The following is a 26,538-nucleotide window of genomic DNA, read 5'->3' on the forward strand; positions in this document are numbered from 1 at the left end:
TTATGGTAGTCTTATATTCAAACCCTATTACAGCCTATGCCCTTACACTGGCCAATGCAAACCTTAAAAGGAAATCAATAGCACAACAATGAACAATGTTTACAAAATATTCAACATATCACTTGTACTCAAATTTATAAATATTTGACGGAGTATACTGCTATACTATTCGATTCCTTAACTTCATAAACAGTTGGTTTCGAGAAAGTAATGGCAATGTACCATTTATCACTTGTCTAGTCAAAAAAAGTGCATACGCACCTGCAATATAAACCTTTGATCTACATATTTTTTGGCAATACTGGGTTGGAATTCTTGACTCTCCAAAAATCGAATGAAGAATTCATATACAAGCTGCAAGAGATGAGTTAAATTACAATAAGGTAAAAAACACTTACTCACTTCTAAATAGAAAACTATCAAAAAAAGTCAGGTTTGAAAGAATCTGCTTTCAACTATCACTTCTCCCTCTGCCCACCAAAAGAAGTTAATTAGAGTAGGTGGTAAACACGTACACACCCATAGACACAAATGAAAATCTCAGTGCTTTAATGAAAGATGCATCACATCATGAGAAAGGGGAATTAATGGTCATAATTCAAAGTTAGCAATTCCTATCTGTATATAAAGGCTCAATATATAATAATCAATTTTGGTACAGAGAACACTTGAACTTTTCCCTACCAGGAGAACAAAAGTAGGAAAAAGGAACTCAGATATAGACTGTCACCACAGCTTGTAAATACTTTAGGAGCAGGAGGATATTGCTCCTCCAACATACCTGTGACCAACAAACTGGAGGTTACCATTCAAAGAAAATTAACTGGACCAGCCATGTAAATGCTGTGGCTCCAAGAGCAGATCAGAGATTGAAAATTCAACAGTGAGTAACTCACCTCCCGATTCCCTGAAGTTCCAACATTCAAGCAGTCTCACACCATCCACTAGAAAACAGTCCACTTGATCAGTATGTCATCCACAACCTTAAAGGTTCACTCCCTCCACCACCAGCACACAGTGCCAGCAGTGCACATCATCTGCAGTAAAGCAACTCTCCAAGACTCCTTTTACAGGATCTACCAAAACCCACAACCTTTACCACCTAGAAGAACAAATGCAGCAAATGCACAGGGACACACCATCTGCAAGTCCCCCTCCCAGGTCAAACATCATACTGACCTGGAAATACTTAACCATTCCTTCACTGTCAAAACCCTGGAACTCGGTCCCTCACTGCACTGTGAGATTACCTACAAAACATGTACCACAGTGGTTCAAGGCAGCAGCTCACCACCACCTTCTCATGGGTAATTAGGGATGCTAGTCTTGCCAGTAATGCTCACATCCTAAGGACGAATAAACAAAACCAAACTTTTAAAGAGCCACTATCACAATGATTTACTCTCACTGGATGATAGATCTATCCTAATAAATCTAGAACAAAAACAAAGAAACACAATCTGCATGTAGCCAGTGACTGATGATGGAAATTTCAAACAATCTGAGGTGAACTGGTTTAGTCACAACTTGACAAGAACATTAGAAAACACAGAGTAGAAAAGGTCATTTGGTCCCTGAAGGTCACTCACTCAATCTATAATCTAAACAGAAAATTCTGGAAATACTCAGATCAGGCAGCATCTGTGGAGTGAAAAAAAAGCGTTAACATTCAGGTCTGTGACCAGTTCCGATGGTCAATTTTAGTAATTCTACACCCCCGTCCCCGAGATCAAACTTTACTAGGAGACTTGTATTGTAGGATGAGGAAAATGTTAATGCTTTCAAAGTTCTTCAATTAATATTGGTGGTAAAAGCAGACAGTATTGAAATTGTACCAAAAGTGATTATTAGGCTCACTTGAATTAATGTTCAACTTGGAAGTTGAAAGTACTTTCCATAAAGAGGACGGGTTTGAAAAAAAAATTGAAGGGCAAGGGAAGTCTTATGGGTAAGGTAAGATAGTGATGATGATAATGTACCAGTAATTCAAAGGTGATAAGTTTAAATTCCAACATGGCAAGTTGGGAAACTGTATTTATCAGCTTATTAATTTGCAGGCTAATATCAGACAAAATAACAATGAAAGTTTCTGGATTGTCAAAAAAACTGGTTTACATATGTCCTATAGGGAGGGGCCTGACAGTCATGCCAGGTTTGGCCTGTGCATAACCTCCAACCCCAGTCACGCACTTTTGAGATTGACTTTAATGCCCTCAAATTAGTTACAGATGGACAATAAATACTGTCAGTGTGACCCAAATCCCATGATCATTTTTAAATAAATATATTTAATGCTGTTTGCAATCTTTAATAAATTTGTTCTGGTGGAAGGATTCGGGGGAGACGGTGGCATAATGGTAATGTCACTGGGCTAGTAATCCAGAGGCCCATTCCAATGCGCTGGGACACGGGTTCAAACCCTGCCATGGCAGCTGGTGGAATTTAAATTCAATTAATAAATCTACAATTGAACACCAGTCTCAGTAATGACCATGAAACTATCATCAATTGTTGTAAAAGCCCACCTGGTCTTTATCTGGTCTAGCCTACGTGGTTGATTCTCAACTATCCTCTGCAATGGCCTGGCAAGCTACTCAGGTCAAGGGCAATTAGGGATGGGCAATAAATGTTGGCTTTGCCAGTGATACCCACAACCCATGAAAGAATTTTTTAAAATTCAAATTTCAGGTCCAATGGACGCAGATTTTAGAAGTCATAAGTATAAAACCCTATCCATTAACATCGTGTTTTGAGTATAACAGATGGCCAAACTTCATTTCTAATAATTGAAGGATATTAACCAGATATTTTACATATGAACTTGCAGCATTCACCTGTAAATGAGGCCAGGATGCTTCGAGCGTTGGTTCATCTTCTTCTGGATCAAACTCTGAAGACTCTGAAGGTGGAAGCGTCCTAAATATATTGAAAGAAACCTATAACAAAATAGAGTACTAAATTAAATGTTAAATTCGCCCTTTTCAACCCCATCCAATATACTTCAATTAGTGTGTTATGTACTGACAAAAACACATTGCGCAGCTATTTCAAAAGCATTCTCTGTTATTCAAAGTTGTGTATTAAGTACTGGAAAAATTAATGTTGTGTTCAAACACAGGGCCAATAGATGGATACAGAAAATTATGGCAACAATTCAACAGATAGTCCAACCGTCAAGAATAAAGTGCACATGGCAAGCTCATTGAACACAAAGCATAAACCAATATTTAGATATTCAGTGTTTTCTGAAGATTAACTTCAAGTTTTTTGATCAAATATCTGATCAAACATATTGATGGATTTTTAGTTCTTGCACTGAAGTGCCTACATAGATAAAAATAACCAGGTAAACATACATTAATACAGATAAATACATTGCTGTCCCCTGCCCCCAGCAGAAAGAGGTTTTCATGCTCAACATTATATTTTCCAAGAAACAGAAAAATGTGAAAAGAAGGAAACAGAGAAATAGAAATAATGTAAAGAGAATTTTGCATGAAAGGAAAAAGTAGAGTAGAAATAGGTGTCCAGATGAAGGCAAGGTCAGTTTGGATATTATCTACTGGATGCACTGCACCAACGTCTCAAGACTTCTTTGGCAACAACTCTCAAACCCATGGCCTCCATCACTTAGAAAAACAAGGACAGTGGGTGCATGGAAACACCATCAGTTTCAAGTCACACACCTTCCTGATTTGGTCATTTATTGCCATTACTTCATTGTCACTAGATTAAAATCTTGGACTCAATCCCACATCATTGCAGAAGCACCATCATCAGATGGATTGCAGCAGTTCAACAAATTAGTTCATCACCATCTTGCAAAATGCAACTAGGAATGGGCAATAAATGCTGGTCTTTCTACCGATGCCCAAATCCCAAGTATAAATAATTTTAAAATATTGCAACTGTCCAACAATATTCACCAGTGCAAGTGGAATTAATGGAGTGACATCATGCAGCCCATTAGGTTTTGATGTCAAAGGGCAAAAAAGCGAGGACGAAGTAAAAATTGTAACAGGAAACAAAATGCACATTGTTGATCAAGGTATTATCAGGTATGTTAAGTCAACTTTTAGGCTCTTAATTTAAATGGAAGATACACCGACATAAAAGGGCTCTGCTGATGTCACTACTACAATTACTTACCAATGCTTAACTTAGGTTTGCATGCATTAGCAGTACACCAGGTGACACTTTAACAAGTTTACTATAGTCTTTGTAAAAAGGACCACAGGTAGGGGGAAGGTGTAGATGTATGTGGGCTGTATCTCCCAATGTAAATAGATTGAACAAGCAAAAGTATCAATACTCTTGAACATTTGACAGTTTAAAAGTTTGAAGTATAATTCTAAGAAAGCTCTGTACTTTGAACAGTTACACTCTGCCACACATTGCTACTTTTTATTTAGTATTGATTGAATTTGTGCAGTTTGAGTTTTCAATAAAGTAACAAAATAAACTCATGCTAACTCAAATCAGTTGACAACATCACAATAAATTCTTGTATTGGCAAACCTTTCAGTACAGCCTTCAAGACTTGAACAGCATTCTAAAAGCAAATAAATCACATTTTAAAAAAACCTTGATCGTTTTCTCTATGTAAAAGCATCACTTAGGGTGGTATCAACACATATCAACCATGACCCAGAGGTTCAAATTCCTACGTTTAATTAGCCGATTCAGTTCAGACTCCAGACTAGGCAGATGGAAATGTAACAAAATTCTCATTCCTGATGCTATCCAATCAACTCCAGTGGAAATGCAAGTATGAGGTTAGGAGATCAATTGTAAAGTCCTCCATGGAAACCAGTTGCCTTTGTTACTGTTTCAACTTATTCATGAATCACTACCATTTGGACAGGTTACCAGAGGACTGCAGGCACTCAAAGCCTTACTGTAGCATTTTCAAGAAAAGGACAAAGAGAAGCTACTTTATTCCATTAGTTTGCCTTTACTATGCAACCCAGTAATAAGCTGATTAGACAACTTACACTTAAATAGCACCTTTAATGTTGGAAAACATCCCGGGGCATTTCAGAGGCAGTTAAACCAGCTAAAACTTATCACCAAGTCAAAGGAAACATTAGGACAAGTGGCTAAAAGCTTGATCAAAGACTTAGGGCTGCATTGTATGTACATTCAAGCTAGGAGCAGGAGTAGGCCACTCAGCCCCTTGAGCTTGCTCCGCCATTCAATAAGATCATGTTCAGATTGCAACCTCAACTCCAAATTCCCGCCCACCCCTGATAACCTTTCACCCCTTTGTTTATCAAGAATCTATCTAGTTCTGCCTTTAAAATTTTCAATGACTTGGCTTCCACTGCCTTTTAAGGAAGAGTTCAAAGACTCACTATCCTCAAAAAAATTTCTCATCTGTGTCTTAAATGCACAACCCTTACTTAAGAGGAAACATCCATTCCAGATCCACCTTGTCAAGACCCCTCAGGGTCTTGTATGCTTCAATCAATTTGCCTCTTACTCTTCTCAACTCCAACAGATACAAGCCTAGCCTGCTCAACTTTTCCTCATTCGACAATCGGCCCATTCCGGTATTAGTCATGTAAACCTTCTCTGAACTGCTTCCAATGCATTTACATCCTTCCTTAAATAAGGAGACCAATACTCTATACAGTACTCCAGATGTGGTCTCACCAATGCCCAGTATAACTGAAGCATAACCACTCTACTTTTTAATTCAATTCACCTCACAATAACATTCTAATAGCTTTCTTATCCTTCTTTACCTGATGTACCTGCATATTAACCTTTTGTGACTCATGCACTAGGACACCTAGATCCCTCTGCATCTGAGGGCTCTGCAGTTTCTCATCATTTAAGTAATATATTTCTTTTTTATTCCTGACCAAATGGATAATTTCACATATGCCCAAATTATATTCGATTTGCCTGCTCACATGCCCCCGCCGGATATTTTCTCAGCGGGAGGGATGGGGGGGGGGGGGGGGGGGGGGGGGGGCACAAAATACAATTGGTGCCCATCCCACCACCTTCCCACACACCACCATAACATGGTGGGGTGTGTGGGTGCCAAAATCAGCAGCCCACTCACTATTTTTAAGAGAGATAATCAAGGGTCAATTAGTTTCGCTACCAAGCCATTGGCCCCAATAATACGCTACCCACGCATAAAATGGTTGACATGGGCAGTCCGATTTTTACAAAAAATCAAAGGGCAGGAAGGAAGAGAGGGTTCTATGTTCAGGTGCTGCGGTTTGTGGATCGGGGTGCGGTACCCCAAGGTAGAACAACCCCACTGCCTCCACACCCCCCATTTTCTTCCTACCCACCTGCTGCCTTAAAGATCATACAGATATCTTAACACAAGGATGAGGCATTTAAAATCGAGCCGTCGGCGTACATCAGAAAGCACGAGGTAATGGCTGAGGGGAACTTGGTACAGGCTAGGTTACGGATAGCTGAGCAATGAGCTCATTTATGGATGGCAAAATTATGAGTGGCTGGCCAAGAGAGCAATGAAATAGTTGAAGCTGGGTGTAACAAATGACAGTTTCAACAGCAGAAATGTTGAGCTGCAGTGGAGTCAGGTGATATTATGGAGATGGAAGTAGGTGGTCTTTGCAATGGACAAAATATGGGGTCAGAAACTCAACTCAGGATCAAAAAGGATGCTGAGATTGTAAGTTTGTTTCAGCCTGAAACATTAAACAAGGAAAGGGTGAAATCTGTAGCTGAATAAAGTTTGTGGCAGAAGCTGTAGATAATGACTTTGCTCCTTTCAATGTTTAACTGGAGAAAATTGTAGCTCATACAGGACTGGATATCTGACAAGCTATTTAACAACCAAGCAGTAGAGGGAGTCAAGAGAAGTGGTCACAAGGTTGAGTTGGGTGCCAATACTGTACATGTGAAACCTGATGCCAATTCTTCCAGTGATGTCATCAATGGCAGCAAGTAGGTGAGAAACGAGGGGCCAAAGATATTTACTTGGGGTTCATTAAAGGTTACAGTGGATGAATGCACACTTCCCTACATCTATTTTGCCCACTCAATCTATCAATGTCCTCTATTAATATCAACGAGGTATTATAATTATTTGGATAAACTAGGGAAGATGGGATTGCTCTGCTTAGAGCAGAAAAGACTAAGGAAATCTGATAGGGGTGATTAAAATCATGAAGGGTTTAGACAGAGTAAATAAAGAAAAAGAGTTTCTGCTTGCTGAACAGTTGATAAACAGAGGACAAGTTTTTGGTTCTTTTTTTTAAAAAACAGTGAGTGGCCATGATTTGAAATATACTGTCTGATAGTGACAAGGATGCAGATTCCATAGTTGCTTTCAAAAATGAATTGGATAAATTTTTGACAGAAAAATTATTGCAAGGATATAGGGAAAGGGTGGGGAATGGGACTGACTGGATTACTCTTAAAAAGGCAGCTCAGCCTTCTTCTGTGCTGTACTATTCTGTGAAAAGGTGGTGGGGGACAGGGATGGGATTCAGCTAAGGCAACAAGTGACTAAACCACTTCAGCACCATATTCATACAAGTTGGTGCCTCTTGGGCTTAGTGGGGGGGGGGGGTGCATATCAGTGGGAACAGTGAAGGTGGAAGAGAGCAAGAGATTTACTGTAGACAAGGGCATCAAATATTGAAGTGGTAAAGCAATTGAGCAGATCTGACAGCTGCAATATTGTAATGTATGGCGGGCCAAAGAGTAGTTAGTTGGGAGTTTGAAATATTGTCAGAAATGGGAGAGAACATCCTGCATCCAGAATCTTTATGTAGAAAAACATTCCACTGTGGATCAGAGTGACATAATAAAGACAAAAACGACAGACAAAAGGGATATCTGGAAGGATAATCAAAAGCTTGGTCAAGAGGTGTTGAGGATGACTAGTGTCAGAGATTAGGGAGGGAATTTCAGAGTGGGGCCAATATAGGTGGTGTCATGGCTGCCAATGATTACGCAAGGAGAGGACAAGATGTAGAAAAGGCTGGACTCAGATAAAGAGAGCTTGTTAAGGTTTGTAGGGCAAAGCTTACCATTTTAACTACTTCAGGGTATGTCTGTTCTGTTAAGATTCCTCGACCTACTGCGACAAAGTCCACCAGTTCATTAAGAGTAGAGCGCTTGTACTCCTTCATTTTAAGATCTCCTAATGAATCCATGAAGTCAAATACAACGCAACACTGTTGTAATTTCTTCTGGAAGAGTGCTGCCTTTTCAGTCGTGGAAACGTCTGGAAGAGGGGCGAGAAACAATAAATTTAGAATGTGTGAATTATAGCAATTTTCCCAGTTGGGAGCAAGAGTATTTTAATTTATAAATACAGTTTGAACTTCAAAATATAACTTGTATTAATGCAAGCAAAAAGTTAACATTCCATTCAAACAAATCAAAAGAGAAGCAACTCAGTAAAAACAATTCTAGGCTAAATTTCTTGTTCTTCAGTAATGTACAATTTAGCTCAATGAAATACTGAGCATCTTACCTCTACAGACCAGCAAGTATACCAACAGCCAGCTTACTTTAAAAAGTACTTAACCACTGCAATACTGTTCCACTGTTCCAGATTAACCTTCTCTCTTCAAACCCCCTCCCTAGCAAAAAGTGGACTCATTCTGTTACAAACTTTGCTCAAAATATTAATAGTGGATCACCAGTTAATACATTAAGGTAATGTTGTCCAAAAGTGGCTTTCTAGTGGGATACACAAAATCTGTATGAGATCCTAAAAAACGCATTTGTATAAATTTTATTTGAACTTCAGCCATTAGAGGGCAGACTTGACAACGTAAAAACATGATTAACACTGCTGCTTTCAAGTGTAAATGCCTTACCAAACATAAATTACTTTGAGTCAAAAGAAAATATGCAGTTATCGTCAAGCAACCCAGAATGGGCATTGCACCAGACTGAAACAATGCTTGTACTTTTACTCCTTTACCTTGAACTAGTTTCTCCCTTTTCTCATTCAGCCCCAATACACTGATTTCAATAAATAGTGGTGCGCAGGAAATTTTAACAAATCTCTCTGCCCAGTTGAACTGGGGAAAACAGTCCACAATATAATCTAAAATTTATCCCTGCAAATCTTGTTGGCATTTGTAGATCATACATTAGCAACACCAGAGACTTATGTTGATTCTCCAGGGGCAGGCAGGCCACTACCTGTGCATGTTTTCCATTGATATCATTGAAGAATGTTGATGGGCCACACAGGTAGCAGCTCCCAGTACTGCCTGCCTGAATGAATCGAGGTAGGACTGTATTGAAGTGATGCTATGTAACTTTTCTTTCTTTATTCTTTCACAGTATGTGGGTGTCACTGGACACCGGTATTTATTGCCCATTCCCAATTGCCCATGAGGCGGTAGTGAGCCACCTTCTTGAACTGATGCAGTCCTTGTGGTGTAGGTGCACCCACAGTGCTGTTAGGAAAGGAGTTCCAGGATTTTGACCCAGCGACAGTGAAGGAATGGCATGTAGTCCCAAGACAGGATGGTGTGCAACTTGGAGGGGAACTTGCAGTTGGCGCTGTTGGCATGCATCTGCTGCCCTTGTCCTTCGAGGTTGTAGAGGTTACAGGTTTGGAAGGTGCTGTTGAAGCAGCTTTGATTAAATTGCTGCAGTGCATCTTGTAGATGGTACACACTGCTGCCACTGTGCATTTGTGGCAGAGGGAGGTAATGTTTATGGTGTTTTAAAGTGGCTGCTTTGTGCACTGTGTCAAGCTTCAAGTGCTGTTGGTGCTGCACTCATCCAGGTAAGGGGGGAATATTCCGTCATACTCCTTATTTGTGCCTTGCAGGTGGTGGGCAGGCTTTGGGGAGTCAAAAGATGAGTTACTCGCTGCAGAATTCCCAACCTTTGATCTGCTCTTGTAGCCACAGTATTTATATGGCTGGTCCAATTCAGCTTCTGGTCAATGATAATGCCCAAGATATTGATAGTGGGGGATTCCACGATGGCAATGCCATTGAATGCCATGGGCAGATGGTTAGATTTTCTCTTCTCGGAGAGGGTCATTGCCTGGCACTTGTATGGCATGAATGCTTCTTGCCATTTATCAGCCCAAGACTAAATGTTGTCTAGGTCTTGTTGCATATGGACACAGAAACTATTTCAGTATCTGAGGAGTAGCAAATGGTACTGAACATTGTACAATCATCAGGAACATTGCCACTTCTGACCTTACGATGATGGAGGAAAGTCATTGATGAAACAAATAAAGATGGCTAGGGTTACAATACGACCCTGACAAACTCATGCAGCAATGTCCCGGGACTGAGTTGATTGACCTCCAACAACCACAAAATTCTTCCTTTATGCTAGGTATGACACCAACCACTGGAGAGAGTTTTATATACATACGAATTAGGAGCTACTCAGCCCCTCGAGCCTGCTCTACCATTCAATAAGATCATGGCTGATCTGATTGTAACCTCAACTCCACATGCCCCCGATAACTTTGACCCCTTTGCTTATCAAGGATCTATCTACCTTTTGCTTAAAAATATTCAAAGACTCTTCTTCCACCACCTCTTGAAGAATAGAGTTCCAAAGACTCTCAATCCTCAGATGAAAAAATTCTCATGTCTTAAATGGACTACCTCTTATTTTTAGACAGTGATCCTTGGCTCTAGATTCTCCCACAAGAAGAAACATAGTCTCCACATCTGCCCTGTCAAGACCCCTTAGGATATTGCGTGTTTCAATCAAGTCACCGAAACTTCTTCTAAAGTTCTGGAGCCTTCTAAACTCCAGTGGAGAGGAGCCTAACCAGACCAACCTTTCCTCTAAGACAACCCTCTCATTCCGGGTTTTAGTCTAGTAAACTTTCTCTGAACTGCTGCCAATGCATTTACATCCTTCCTTAAATAAGGAGACCAATGCTGTCCAGATGTGGTCTCACCAATGCCCTATATAACTGAAGCATAACCTCCCTATTTTTGCATTCAATTCCCCCCAACAATGAACAATAACATTCTATTAGCTTTCCTAATTACTTGCTGTACCCGTATACTAATCCTGTGATTAATGTACTGCAATCTCTCATCATTTAGATGATATGCTTTTTCATTCTTCCAGCCAAAATGGACAAGTTCATATTTACCCACATTATATTCCATTTGCCAGATCTTTGCCCATGTACTTAACCTATCTATATCCCTTTATAGCCTATGCCCTCTTCACAATTTACTTTCCTACTTATCTTTGTATCACCAGCAAATTTAGCAATCATACCTTTGGTCCCTTCATTCAAGTCATTAATGTAAATTATTAAAATTTGAGGCCCCAGCAGTGACCCTGTGGCACACCACAAGTTACATTTTACCAACCAGAAAATGCCCCATTTATGCCTACTCTGTTTCGTGTTAGCTAGCCAATTTTCTATCCATGTCAATAAGTTATCCCCTACACAATGAGTTTCTATTTTCCCAATAACCTTTGATGAGGCACCTTATCAAATGCCTTCTGGAAATCCAAGTACAGTATATCCACTGGTTTCCCTATATCCACAGCACATTACTTCTTCAAAGAACTCCAATAAATTGGTTAAACATGGTTTCCTTCTCACAAAACCATGTTGACTATGCCTGATCACCTTGAATTTATCTATAACGTCTTTAATAATATCTTCTAACATTTTCCTTATGATAGATGGTAAGCTAACTGGCCTGTAGTTTCCTGTTTTCTGTCTCCCCCTCTTTTTGAATAAAGGAGTTACATCCATTTTTTTCCAATCTAATGGAACCTTCCTCAAATCTAGGGAATTTTGGAAAATGAAAACCAACACATCATCTATCACAAAAACAGAATTACCTGGAAAAACTCAGCAGGTCTGGCAGCGTCAGTAGAGAAGAAGAGTTGACGTTTCGAGTCCTCATGACCCTTCAACAGAACTGAGTGAATATTAGGAGAGGGGTGAAATATAAGCTGGTTTAAAGTGGGGGGGGGGGTGTGGTTGTAGGGACAAGCAAGCAGTGATAGGAGCAGATAATCAAAAGATGTCAAAGACAGAAGAACAAAGAGGTGTTGAAGGTGGTGATATTATCTAAACGAATGTGCTAATTAAGAATGGATGGCTGGGCACTCAAGGTACAGCTCTAGTGGGGGTGGGGTGGAAAGACTGGCAGAGCATACAAGATTTAAAAATAATGGAAATAGGTGGGAAAAGAAAAATCTATAAAAATTATTGGAAAAACAAAAGGAAGGGGGAAGAAACGGAAAGGGGGTGGGGATGGAGGAGGGAGTTCAAGATCTAAAGTTGTTGAACTCAATATTCAGTCCGGAAAGCTGTAAACTGCCTAGTCAGAAGATGAGGTGCTGTTCCTCCAGTTTGCATTGGGCTTCACTGGAACAATGCAGCAAGCCGAGGACAGACATGTGGGCAAGAGGGCAGGGTGGAGTGTTAAAATGGCAAGCGACAGAGAGGTTTGACTCTTTCTTGCGGACAGACCGTAGGTGTTCTGCAAAGCAGTCGCCCAGTTTACGTTTGGTCTCTCCAATGTAGAGGAGACCGCATTGGGAGCAACGAATGCAGTAGACTAAGTTAGGGGAAATGCAAGTGAAATGCTGCTTCATTTGAAAGGAGTATTTGGACCCTTGGACGGTGAGGAGAGAGGAAGTGAAGGGGCAGGTGTTGCATCTTTTGCGTGGGCATGTGGAGGTGCCATAGGTGGGGGTTGAGGAGTAGGGGGTGATGGAGGGATGGACCAGGGTGTCCCGGAGGGAACAATCCCTATGGAATGCCGCCGGGGGAGGAGGTGAAGGGAAGATGTGTTTGGTGGTGGCATCATGCTGGAGTTGGCGGAAATGGCGGAGGATGATCCTTTGAATGCAGAGGCTGGTGGGGTGAGGACAAGGGGGACCCTATCATGTTTCTGGGAGGGAGAGGAGTGAAGGCGGATGCGGGGGAGATGGGCCGGACACGGTTGAGGGCCCTGTCAACGACCGTGGGTGGAAAACCTCGGTTAAGGAAGGAGGAGGACATGTCAGAGGAACTATTTTTGAAGGTAGCATCATCAGAACAGATGTGACGGAGGCGAAGGAACTGAGAGAATGGGATGGAGTCCTTACAGGAAGTGGGGTGTGAGGAGCTGTAGTCAAGGTAGCTGTGGGAGTCGGTAAGCTTGTATTGGATATTGGTGGACAGTCTATTACCAGAAATTGAGACAGAGAGGTCAAGGAAGAGAAGGGAAGTGTCAGAGATGGACCATGTGAAAATGATGAAGGGGTGGAGATTGGAAGCAAAATTAATAAATTTTTCCAGGTCCCGATGAGCGCATGAAGCAGCACCGAAGTAATCATCGATGTACCGGAGAAAGAGTTGCGGGAGGGGGCCAGAGTAGGACTGGAACAAGGAATGTTCCACATACCCCATAAAGAGACAGGCATAGCTGGGGCCCATGCAGGTACCCATAGCCACACCTTTTATTTGGAGGAAGTGAGAGGAGCTAAAGGAGAAATTGTTCAGTGTGAGAACAAGTTCAGCCAGACGGAGGAGAGTGGTGGTGGATGGGGATGGGGTTCAGGCCTCTGTTCGAGGAAGAAGCTAAGGGCCCTCAGACCATCCTGGTGGGGGATGGAGGTGTAGAGGGATTGGACTTCCATGGTGAAGAGGAAGCAGTTGGGGCCAGGGAACTGGAAATTGTTGATGTGACGTAAGGTGTCAGAGGAATCATAGATGTAGGTGGGAAGGGACTGGACAAGGGGAGAGAGAAGGGAGTCGAGATAACGAGAAATGAGTTCCATGGGGCAGGAACAGGCTGACACAATCGGTCTGCCGGGACAGTTCTGTTTGTGGATTTTGGGTAGGAGGTAGAAGTGGGCCGTCCGAGGTTGGGCAACTATCAGGTTGGAAGCTGTGGGAGGAAGATCTCCAGAGGAGATGAGGTCAGTGATAGTCCTGGAAACAATGGCTTGATGTTCAGTGGTGGGGTCATGGTCCAGGGAGAGTTAGGAGGAAGTGTCTGCGAGTTGACACTCAGCCTCCGCGAGGTAGAGGTCAGTGCGCCAGACATCATCTATCACTTCTTTTAAGGCCCTAGGGACTTGTCAGCCTGCAGTTCCAGCAATTTTGCTCAGTAGCACTTCCCTGGTGATTGTAATTTTCCTGAGTTTCTCCCTCCATTCCAATTCCTGATTTAGAGCTATTTCTGTGATGTCACTTGTATCCTCTACAGTGAAGACCAATGCAAAATACCTGTTCAATTCATCTGCCATCTCATTTTCCATTATTAATTCCCCAGACTCACCTTCTATAAGGCCAACGCTCACTTTGTTAACCCTTTTCTTTTTTAAATAACTACAGAAACTCTGTTTTTATATTTCTAGCTAGGTAGTTTTCCCCCTTATTCCACGGATTTCAGTTTTGCTAGGGCTCCTTGATGCCGCACTCAATCAATGCTGCCTTGATGTCAAGAGCAGTCACTCTCACCTCACCTCTGGGAGTTCAGCTCCATTGTACATGCTTGGGCAAAAGCTGTAATGAGGTCAGGAGCCAAGTGGCCATGACAAAACCAAAGCAGAGCATCAGTGAGCAGATTATAGCAGAATAAGTGCCAATTGGCAGCCCCGTCACCGACACCTTCCATCACTGCTGATCAAGCCTTGACTCATGGGGTGGTAATTAGCCAGGCTGGATTTGTCCTGCTTTTTGTGGACAGGACACACCTGGGCAATTTTCCACATTGCCAGGTAGATGCCTAGTGTTGTAGCTATACTGGAACAGTGTGGCTATAGGCATGGTTAGATCTGGAGCACAATCTTCAGTGCTGTTGCAGGAATATTGTCAGGGCCCATAGTCTTTACAATATCCAGTGCCTTTGGCCTTTTCCTGACATCACATGGAATGAATCAAATTGGCCGAAGATTGGCATCTGTGATACTGGGGACCTCAGGAGGGCGATGAGATGGATCATCTACTCAGCACTTCTGGCTGAAGATGGTAGCAAATGCTTCAGCCTTGACTTCTGCATTAATTTTTGGAGCCTCCTCTTTCAGTTAATTGTGCCCCACCATTCATGACTGGATGTGGCAGGACAGCAAAGCTTCAATCTGATTCGTTCGTTGTGGGATCGTTTAGCCTTGTCTATTGCATGCTGCTTACACTGTTTGGCATGCAAGTAGTCTTGTATTGTAGCTTCTCCAGGTTGACACCTCATTTTCAGGTAATGCCTGATGCTGCACCTGGCATGCCCTCCTGCACTCTTCGTTAAACCAGGGTTGGTCCCCAGGCTTGAGAGTAATAATAGAGTGGAGGATATGCCAGGCCATGAGGTTACAGATTGTGGTTGAATACAATTCTGCTCCTGCTGATGGCCCACAGCGCCTCATAGATACTCAGTTTTGAGTTCCTGGATCCATTTGTAATCTATCCCACTTAGTTAAGGAGGCAATGCGACACAACACAATGGACAGTGTTCTCAATGTGAAGACAGGACTTTGTCTCGACAAGGACCGTCCAGTGGTCACTCCTACCAATACAGTCACGGACAGATGCAGCTGCAACAGGCAGATTGCAGAGGATGAGGTCAAGTCGGTTTTTCCCTCTTGCCAGCCACCTCTCCACCTGCCGTAGACCTAGTCTAGCGACTACATCCTTTAGGACTTAGCCAGCTCGGTCAGTAGTGGCGCTACCAGGCTACTGTGATGGACAGAATGGAGAAGTGGTAATCAGCTGCAGGATTCCTTGCCCATGTTTGAACTGATGCCATGAGATTTCATGGGATCTGAAGTCCATGCTGAGGACTCCCAGGGAAACTCCCTCCTGACTGTATCCCACTGTGCCATAATCTTTGGTGGGTCTGTCCTCAGACATACTCAGGGATGACGACAGTGGTGTATGGGATATGGTCTGTAAGGTATGATTCCGTGAATAAGGCTATGTCAGGTTGTTGCTTGACTAGTCTGTGAGACAATTTTGGCACAACCCCACGGATGTTAGTAAGGAGGACTTTGCAGAGCCAACAGATCTGGGTGTACCATTGTCATTTCTGGTGTCAAGGTCAATGCTAGGTGGTCCATCTGGTTTCATTCCTTATCGATTTTTCCGTAGCATTTTGTTGCAACTCAGGGGCTCCTATGCAATTTCAGAGAGCAGTTAAGAGTCAACCCCATTGCTGTGGGTCTGGAGTCACATATAAGCCAGACCAGGTAAGGATGGCAGATTTCCTTTCCTAAAGGACATTAGTGAACCAGGTGGGTTTTTACGGCAAATCATCAATGGTTTCTTGGTCACCGTTACTGAGACTAGTTGAATTCCAGATTTTATTAATTGAGTTGAAATTCCATCAGCTGCCGTAGTTGGATTTGAACCCATGTCCCCAGAGCATTAGCCTGGGTCTCTAGATTACCAGTCCAGTGATATTACCACTACAACACCGCCTCCCTAATTTAAATTTATTTCATGCCGCTAATGTTCAATGGCTCAAAATACTATCTACAAATACAATTGGATGAACAATGGAGTCCATATTTTACTGTTGCTTTTAAAAGCAAAGCTTGGTGGCACCTACTTATTATTAATCTTCATATTTGCTCTTTTCAAACTAAGTGGTGACTTATACTATAACTTCGACCCTATACCTAGCTTTGATAGAAAGTCTTAAAATGGACATGAAGATAAAAGCAAAATACTGTGGATGCTGGGAATTTGAAATAACAGAAAATGCCGGTAAAACTCAGCAGGTCTGGCAGCATCTGTGGAGTGAGAAACAGAGTTAACGTTTCAAGTCCATATGACTCTTCTTCAGAGCGAAAAACACTGAAGGGCTTTTTTTTAAAGCTCTGAAGAGTCATATGGGCTCGAAGCATTAACCTGTTTCTCTCTCCACAGATGCTGCCAAACCTGCGTTTTACCAACATTTCCTGTTTTTAACTTATAATAGGCATCTTGCCATAAACTTAACCACTGTTATAAAAGATTTATATCTTATTTAAAATCATTTGTTTTTCACAATTAAATCCAGTTTGGCAGGTCATGTGGTTTAACATGGAGTCAGAAGAAGTACTCTTGCTCCTCCCAGCTCCACATTCAAGCAGGCATATTTGAAACATTGACCTTGTTGGTTGCAGCCTTCAACAGTTTCGCAAAGGATGGCCTATGACACCTGGCACATCCACCCCAGCACTGGTTGCATTCAGAATAACCCAGTATTGTGTAGGGGCTTCAAACTGATGTTAGGTCCATAGCATACTGTACTGCAACAAAACTAAGGCTTCATGCCTGTTTCACACATCGCCCTTGATTGGATGCCTACACCAACATGGTGGGTTGCACAATTCCAGCTCATTATAAACAGCACTTCTTGTAATTTATTACCCATTTTAGTCAAAGTTTCTGGCCATAATGTGCAGGCAGGCATTTTAGAAGCATGATCAGCATGGTTGGACAAGAGGATTTGGATAGCAGAGCCCCAATCTGTAATATTTGTAGAGTAGTTTGAACGCTAATGCTTATTATTCCAAAACATGTAGCAAAGTAGACTACATTCATTGAAATATAAAATACCATGCAAGTCCCATTGCTACTGAACATGTATGATAACTCACCACAATTAGCTGCTGCTTGAAAGCTTAGGTATTATTCTACTTGTGTGCTTGATGAAAAGATCAATAAATCTCCATGGATACATAATTAATATTGAAAACCATTCCTTTCACATATATCACATAAGGTGCAACCAATGGCAACATTCATTTACAATTCCCGTGGATGCATTGTACACAGGTTTCAATAACATTTCTGAATCTTTAATTACATTCAATAGCACTACAACATAATTCCCTGGTGTTTGCAAATCAGTAAATGCTTGTTGCCATCACACTATGGGTTCTTTAAATAGCTGTTTTAATAGCTTTTGAGGTAAAATAACCAACGTTTCCTTGTTAGCCAGAGTAAGTAGCTGGATGTTTAATCTGGGGAGTATTAAGGGGATCATATATATTTTTCATTAATTGTGATGAATAGGATACAGCAATATAGATAGCTAGAAAACAGCGTCAAGGCTGTATTTCTGATTTCTGTAAAATCTGCTCATTGCGCACATGAAGAATTACCATTTGATATAGGTAGACAGTGAATGGGAAAAACTACAGCAGATGGAATTCATTGTGGGGGAGTCATCTACTTCAGGTCCAAGAAAGGCAAATTGGAGTACTAATGGAAGTGACTAGAAGCTGTGGAAAAGCAATGGGATCTGAATGTCAGTGAACACATATCACTAAATGCTGATGCACAGGTACAAAAAGTAATCAAAAAGGTTAATGGTATGTTGGCCTTATGTCAAGGGGTTTAAAACACAAAAGTGATGCTTCACTTGTGCAGGGCCTTGGTCAGATACATCTGGAGTACAACTCAGTTTTGGGCACAGATCCTCAGAAATAGCACACTGTCCTTGGAGGGGTTACAACACAGATTCACAGGAATAATATTAGGAGTTATATGGTTGAATGGTGAGAAGATGCTATGCAATAAAGTTGGTTTGTATTCCCTTGAGTTTTGAAGCTTAAGAGATGTTTGAATTAAATGTTTAAAACGCTAAGGCAATTTGATAGGATAGATAGAGAAATTATTTACTCTAGTGGGGCAATCCAAAACGAAGCGGATAAAATTTGAGCTAGGTTATTCAGGAGTGAATTAAAGGAATTCACATAAAGGGTAGTAGAAAGGTAGAACTCTCTTCCAGAAGATTGTGAATAATTGACATGTTCAAGGTTAAGATGTTTGTTCAGTAAGGATATCAAGGGGCATGGCGCACAGGCAGATAAATGGAGTCAATGTACACATTAGCCGTGAACTAACAGAAAGGCAGAATAGTTGAGGACCTGACTGGCCGAATCCTGTTCCTCTGCATCAGTACCAGAGAGTTGATGGCCCCTCGAGAACTGTTACCACTTGGGGACAGAGAGAGAAAATTCCTCTTAGATAAAACTTTCCTTCTATAGATAATGGTGTTTGCCCAGTGATTATTAAATTGTGTATCCCAGCAAAGTCTTAAGATTGATCCATGCTGTGCATTGTTAATTGACCCCAGCCTTGTAGGTAGTATTGCACTCTAAGTAGCTACAGTATTCCCAAGTTAATGAATGGAGAGAAAATGTGGTCCTACTGATGACTGTGGTTCCTGCTGGAAATGCATGGGCAAGGATGGTATGTAACGACCGAACAAAACTCAAATGGCCTGCCATGACAAACAATCAAGATTCACAGCTGAAGGTACTGGAGAGTTAATATCACATCTGGGCTTTAGCAAGGGCACGTTCAGGAGAGGGAAAGGAGAAACTGGGGAGGAAATTGGAGGGGGAAGATAAATTAACATTTCTTCAGAAATTTTTGTAGTGTAATTCAATTCCTATAAGCAACTCAGCCAATCAACCATCCAATTTATGCTTATTTACCTGAAATTCTAATATGCAACTTTAACATTACGAATGAGCCATAATTTGTCCTGCTTTGAATGCAAGATAAAATTCAAACAGGAAGCAAATTAATGAACTAACTTTTACAGATTTCAGTGCACAAAGTCAAAGTAAAAGCTGCCATCAAACAAGTAATTATGTAGCACTGTGCAGCAATGCTTCATTACATAAGATTAACAGATTAACAGCTGATAACTGTAGCTGTTCAGCTTATCTACAAGGGACTTCTCTCTCCCGGTAATTATGACCGTCAATGTAGCTTTCTACCCTACAGGCTGGCCTTCTGGGTGAAGGATAACCAAACAAATCACGTATCTAGAAGTAAACCAGATTTTTATTGGAATTCAAGCCCAAGTTCAAACATTTTTTCAGGGTGTAGAATCAGAGACATACTTAAAGCTATACATTTTTGAAGCAGTTCATATATTAAAATCAATTCAAATCTATACATGAACATGCCAACAGGCTGAATTTTCACTATTATACAGTAGTATTAACAAATGCATCTGAGCTCCAATGAATCTGCATATGACATTTCACTTACTTTAGCAGAAGCGATGGTGTAGTGGTATTATCACTGGACTTATAATCCAGAATCCCAGGGTAATGCCATAGGGACCTGGATTCGAATCCTGCCACGGCAGATGGTGGAATTTAAATTAAAAGTCTAATGACGACCATTGTAGATTGTTGTAAAAACCCATCTGGTTCTAGGGAAGGAAATCTGTCGTCCTTACCTGGTCTGGCCTACATGGGGACCAGCAATGCGGTTGACTCTTAAATGCCCTCTGAAATGGCCTAGCAAGCCACTCAGTTGTAACAAACTGCTACAAAGTCACAAAAAAGGAATGAAACTGGATGGACCACCCAGCATTGACCTAGGCACCGGAAACGACAACAGCAATCTCAGTCCTGTCGACCCTGCAAGTCCTCCTTACTAACATCTGGGGGCTACTGCCAAAAGTGGGAGAGCTGTCTCATAGGCCAATCAAGCAACAGCCCAACACATTCATCCTCACGGAATCATACCTTACGGATAATGCCCCAGACACCACTATCACCAACCCTGGGTATGTCCTGGCCTACCAGCAGGACAGAGCCAGCAGAGATGGTGGCATAGTGGCATACAGTCGGGAGGGAATTTCCCTCAATATTGACTCCGGACCCCATGATGTTTCATGGCATCAGGTCAAACATGGGCAAAGAAACCTCCTGCTGATTATCACATACCACCCTCCCTCAGCTAATGAATCAATGCTCCTCCATGTTGAACATCACTTGGAGGAAGCACTGAGGGTGGCAAGGGCACAGAACGTACTCTGGGTGGGGGGCCTCAATATCCAGCAGCACTACTGACCGAGCTGGCCAAGTTCTAAAGGACATAGCTGCTAGATTGGGTCTGCGGTAGGTGGTGAGGGAAACAACAAGAGGAAAAAACATACTTGGCTACATTCTCACCAACCTGCCTGCTGCAGATGCATCTGTCCTTGACAGTATCGGTAGGAGTGACCACCGCACAGTCATTGTGGAGACAAAGTCCTGCCATTGAGGATGTCCTCCATCGTGTTCCACGGCACGACCACCATGCTAAATAGGATCGATTTCGAGCAGATCTAGCAATCCATGAGGCAATGTGGGCCATGAGCAGCAGCAGCAGAACTGTACTCGAACACAATCTGTAACCTCATGGCCCAGCATATCCCCCACTCTACTATTACCATCAAGCCAGGGGATCAACCCTGGTTCAATGAAAAGTGCAGAAGGGCTTGCCAGAAGCAGCACCAGACTTATCTAAAAATGGCAACCTGGTGAAGCTGTAACACAGGACTACTTGCGTGCCAAACAATATAAGTAGCAAGTGATAGACAATGCTAAGCGATTCCACAACCAACGGATCAGATCTAAGCTCTGCAGTCCTGCCACATCCAATCATGAATGGTTGTGGGCAATTAAACAACTCACTGGAGGCGGCTCCACAAATATCCCCATCCTCAACGATAGGGCAGCCCAGCACATCAGTACAAAAGATAAGGCTGAAGTACTTGCTACAATCTTCAGCCAGAAGTGCCGAGTGGATGATCTATCTTGGCCTCCTCCAGTGGTCCCCAGCATCACCTATGCCAGTCTTCAGCCGTCACATGGAGTGAATTGAATTGGCTGAAGGCACTGGACACTGCAAAGGCTATGGGCCCTGACAATATTCTGGCAATAGTACAGAGGACTTGTGCTCCTGAACTTACTGTGCCCCAAGCCATGCTGTTCCAGTACAGCTACAACACTGGTATTTACCTTGCCCAGGTATGTCCTGTACACAAAAAGCAGGACAAATCCAAGCTGGCCAATTACCGCCCAATCAGTCTACTCTCCATCATCAGTAAAGTAATGTAAGGTTCATCAACAGTGCCATCAAGTGGCACTTGCTTAGTGATGCCCGCTCACTGACACCTAGTTTGAGTTCCACCAGAGCCACTCAGCTCCTGACCTCATTACAGCCTTGGTCCAAACATGGACAAAAGAGCTGAACTCCCGAGGTAAGGTGAGAGTGACTGCCCTTGACATCAAGGCCGCATTTGACATCAAGGAGCCCTAGCAAAACTAAAGTCAATGGGAACCAGTGGGAAAACTCTCCACTGGTTGGAGTCATACCTAGAACAAAGGAAGATAGTTGTGATTGTTGGAGGTCAGTCATCTCAGCTCCAGGGCACCACCACAGGAGTTCCTCAGGGTAGTGTCCTCAGCCTAACCATCTTCAGCTGCTTCATCAATGACCCTCAGATACTGAAGCAGTCCATGTCCAAAGGCATCAAGACCTGGACAATATATAGGCTTGGGCTGACAAGTGGCAAGTAACATTCCTGCCACACAAGTGTCAGGCAATGACCATCTCCAACAAGAAAGATTTCCAACCATCGCCCTTGATGTTCAATGGCATTACCATCACTGAATCCACCATTATCAACACCCTGGAGGTTACTACTGACCAGAAACTGAACTGGACTATACTGTGGCTACAAGAGCAGATCAAAGGCTAGGAATCATGAGACAAGTAGCTCACCTCCTGACTCCCCAAAGCCAGTCCACCATCTACAAGGCACAAGTCAGAAGTGTGATGGAATAATCCCCTCTTGGCTAGATGAGTGCAGCTCCCATAAGAAGCTTGACACCATCCAGGGGAAAGCAGCCCACTTGATTGGCACCACATTGACTCCCACCATCCATGCACAGTAGCAGCAGCCTGTACCATCTACTAGATGCACTGCAGGAACTCACCAAGGTTCCTTCGACAGCACCTTCCAAACCCACAACCACTACCATCTAGAAGGACAAGAGCAACAGATAGATGGGTACACCACCACCTGAAAGTTCTCCTCCAAGTCACTCACTATCCTGACTTTGAAATATATTGCCGTTCCTTCAAAATCCAAGTCAAAATCCTGGAACTCCCTTCTAACAGCACTGAAGGTGCACTTACTCCACATGGACTGCAGCAGTTCAAGAAGGCAGCTCACCACCACCTTCTCGAGGGGAACTAGGAATGGGCAATAAATGCTGGCCCAGCCAGCAAAGCCCACATCCCATGAATGAATTTTTAAAAAACATTGTTGTATTTCTATAATTGTCATTTACCAATAATATAAATTATAATCATTTACAACACATGTAGATATTTTCCATATTTAAAATCATAACCTCTTCAAAAATTTAATGAAGCAACTTGCTAGCAAAATTGAGGGAAAAAAAGATTAAGCATTTATAAAATTGAAAATGGATTATCTGTGCACAACAAAGTGGAAGTGACTTATGTACCACAACAGGAATGTACCCAAATATACTTAATTGTGGAAATCTCTGATTGCAACCTGTCATTAGCACAGCAGGTCACCAATGGCCACATAGATTCATTTCTACAGCATAATTAAACAGTTTACCCATGATCAACAACTGGTAGGAAGAGACAGTTGAGGGTTAATTGTGCAAACTTTCATCTCCTTTGTTGGCTTAATGGATTTGAAAAAAAATATAACTGCAGTTTATTTAAACTTATGGAAAGACTAAATGCAAAATAGTGATTGACTGTTGATTAAAAATATGAGCATTGATTTACTTACTTCCTCAAAACCAAAGGAACCTGTTCTGAAATAGGCAGAATCTAGCCATGTACTTTTACACAATCGTTGATACTCATCATCACTCCATTCAGCTTTACTCAAATCTGATCCAGGTTTTTTTTTTAAATTAAAAGGGCAAATGGAAAACCAAGGAAATGCTAACCCAAACTACTGAAGTGATGTCTCCCTGCCAGTAGCCAATGTTCTCTTCACCAATTTCAGGCTACACAGCAGCATATTGTCACCCAAGCTGTACAAAAATAGAATGCAGAAAGTTGTACTTGTTCAAAATGAACAGAAAATGAAAGCACAAAAACTACATTTAAGAAAGCTAAAACAAAATATTGCTAATGTACAGCATTTCAATCAGTATCCATATTGCTAATCTATTTCTTTCACAATCTAACCAACTGGCTGTATATTTCCGATATTTTGGCCCAGATTTTCCAGTCAGCATCAGAGAGAGCGCGCCCGCCAACTGCAATTTAAATTGCCCACTTACTATTTTACACTGGAGCCTTTGCACCTTCCAATGCCAGCTCCAGCAGGGCACTTCACTGTCGGGAAGCAAACTGTTCAGGGTATTTCCAGTGCAGCCACTCCCCCTTTTCTTGTCATGAACTGAAGACTTGCCCCTTGCTTTTTTCAAATTCATTAATTCATGGGACGTGGACATCACTGGCAAAGCCAGCATTTATTGCCCTCCCTAATCGTCCTTAAACTGAGTGGTTTGCTGGGCAACTGCAAGGGCAGATAAGTGTCAACTATATTGCTACGAAGGCAAGGTAGCCAGATCTCCTTCCCTAAAGGATATTATTTGAACAAGTTGGGTTTTTGCGACACCCCCTGTGTTCACCCCCTCACCTCACGAAAACGCTCAATCTCTACTCTCCTGACAATGCTGATTTTTTAATTCTTCCACCATTGGCCAGACAGCAGCCAGGGATTCCAGAAGGCGAGAAGGGTGCAAGAGGCAGCAGGTGGTGTGGGGGTACGAGATGCAGACCATACATGTTTCCTGGCTCCATGTGACACTGTCACTCCTCTTCCCTGTTTCATGCCCCACACCCCCAATCACTTCTCCTCCTTTTCATATACAGTCCAATCATCCAGTGACTTCTGATGTCTAGGGGTGGGTTGGGCAGGGAGGGGGGGAGGGTGGTGGATAGGAGTGTGAACATTGCTGGGACTGAGGGTGCACATTGGTGGTGGTGGCATGCTTTGACATTCCAACTGGGCTTAATAGTTGTTATGAAAATCTCTAAGAAAATCGGTGTAAAAACCAGGGTAAATATAAAGCAAGCAGCTCAAGTCTCCATGGTTCTGGCCATCTGATCCCACTATCGCTGGAATTACGGCGCAGTCCAGGAAAGGTAAAAACGGCAAGCAGAAATTTTTAAACTTCCCACGAAAGTACCATGCACTTAAGTACCACACATCAGGACTTCCTCGTGGTCCCAAGGCACATCAGCAACGCAAGTTGAGTCGGAGGTCTCTCCCCATATCGAAAGATTTGGGCCAATCTGTATTTCATAGCAGGTTAACAAATTACACTTTAATTTCAGTACATATTGGCAGTTTAAATATAAATTAGTTTGAATATAAATTAGTTTAACTTCTGCAATGAACTGCCAACCCTGTCTAGTCTGGCCTATATGTGACTCTAGTTCTACACAATGTGGATCACTCAATGCCCTCAGGACAACTTGAGGCAGGCAAGAAGCACTGTTCTTACCAATTGTTTGTAACAGATTGGATGCTGCAATTGGAACTGATGTATAACAGATTTTTTCTGGATGGAAGAGGTAGGATAACCAGTCTTCGTCATAAATGCCATTTGATCAAGTGATGGATGTCTAACAGTACCAAAAGCTCTAAACTACAAGGACTTAAGACAGCATTGTATATTGTTGAATTATCAAACATGGAAGGGCATGACCTATCACTGACAAATATGGATGGATACATTATACACCAGGGTTGCAGTGTCATTGAGACCTCACGGCATGGTAGCCCTACTCTTTTACAAGCCGCCCAGGCCCAGATAAGGATCCTATGCTCAGGGTTATGTCCATGATTAATTGCGGAACAAGCAAATTTTTTATGATGGTGGAATAGATAGAACCATGAGGGACAATGACTGCTTATAGGCAGAGGGTCCATTTTTCTTTAAGCAGACATGAGGAAGGCAACGGAAAACCACCTCATGTATTCTTTTCCCTATTCATACCACTCATTGAAATTGAAAATGGGAGGCTCCTACAAACACTGAAGAGTGAAGTGCAAGGCCATGAGATCAAGGAATAACGAACAGGGGGCCTACTCTTAGGTAGATCACTACTGCTACATTACACATACTACTCCATGAACCAGTATGTTCTGTTTATTTTATCTAAATGCAATAACTAATTTAATTTACTGTTCCACCAAAAAAAAATCCCAACACTGCCAGGAGTTTAATTCCAAATAAGTTTGGCAACATATTTATTTGACCATTTCTACTTTAATACCATTTTGTAATTTGCTTTATTTTTTACTTGAAATGTTTCAAAGGCATACAGTTTAAGTTACATTTTACTGGAAATGTTCTGCAAAATATTTTATACAAACACTTGGTATTATTCATAATGCAATTGCCCCACTGCCAAGAAATACCAGAGGAAGTCACTTTCTCTAAATAAATCAAATTGAGTCACTTCCAATAGAGTTATATTTAATTTCACTTGAGTAGAGGATTTAAAATATTTTCTGCAGTGACTACACAAATTATATTTATAAAGACTAAATCCTGTTTGTACTATTTAATGTTCTAAGAACTAGAAGGAGAACATGAACGTATGTTAAAGTACAGGGAAGAGGAGCGAAATGATATTAGTGACAGTGTGGTGGTAATGTTACTGGACTAATAATCCAGAGAGCTCAAATCCTACAGCAGTAGTTGGGGGAATTTAAATTCAATAAACTGGGAATGAAAAGCTATTCTTAGCAGTGGTAACGATGTAACTACCTTATAGTC

At 41.9% G+C, this 26,538-nt stretch overlaps 1 protein-coding gene across 6 annotated transcripts in view; it reads right to left on the reverse strand.

Moving 5' to 3' along the window:
• The window catches only part of LOC121292435 (serine/threonine-protein phosphatase 2A 56 kDa regulatory subunit epsilon isoform), a 96,117-nt gene that overhangs the window by 27,385 nt on the left and 42,194 nt on the right, over positions 1-26,538 (reverse strand). For 5 of the 6 annotated variants that reach the window (XM_041214342.1, XM_041214339.1, XM_041214341.1 and 2 more), the window contains 3 exons: positions 8,028-8,224; positions 2,835-2,936; positions 262-354 (listed from right to left, as the gene is read on the reverse strand). In XM_041214342.1, the coding sequence (XP_041070276.1) occupies positions 262-354; positions 2,835-2,936; positions 8,028-8,224 (392 nt within the window). Of the gene's footprint in view, positions 1-261; positions 355-2,834; positions 2,937-8,027; positions 8,225-23,685; positions 23,773-26,538 lie in introns of all 6 variants that reach the window. The other variant, XM_041214343.1, reaches the window with a different exon arrangement.

The sequence above is a fragment of the Carcharodon carcharias genome, chromosome 20 (assembly GCF_017639515.1).
Source record: "Carcharodon carcharias isolate sCarCar2 chromosome 20, sCarCar2.pri, whole genome shotgun sequence".
NCBI classification, from domain to species: domain Eukaryota; kingdom Metazoa; phylum Chordata; class Chondrichthyes; order Lamniformes; family Lamnidae; genus Carcharodon; species Carcharodon carcharias.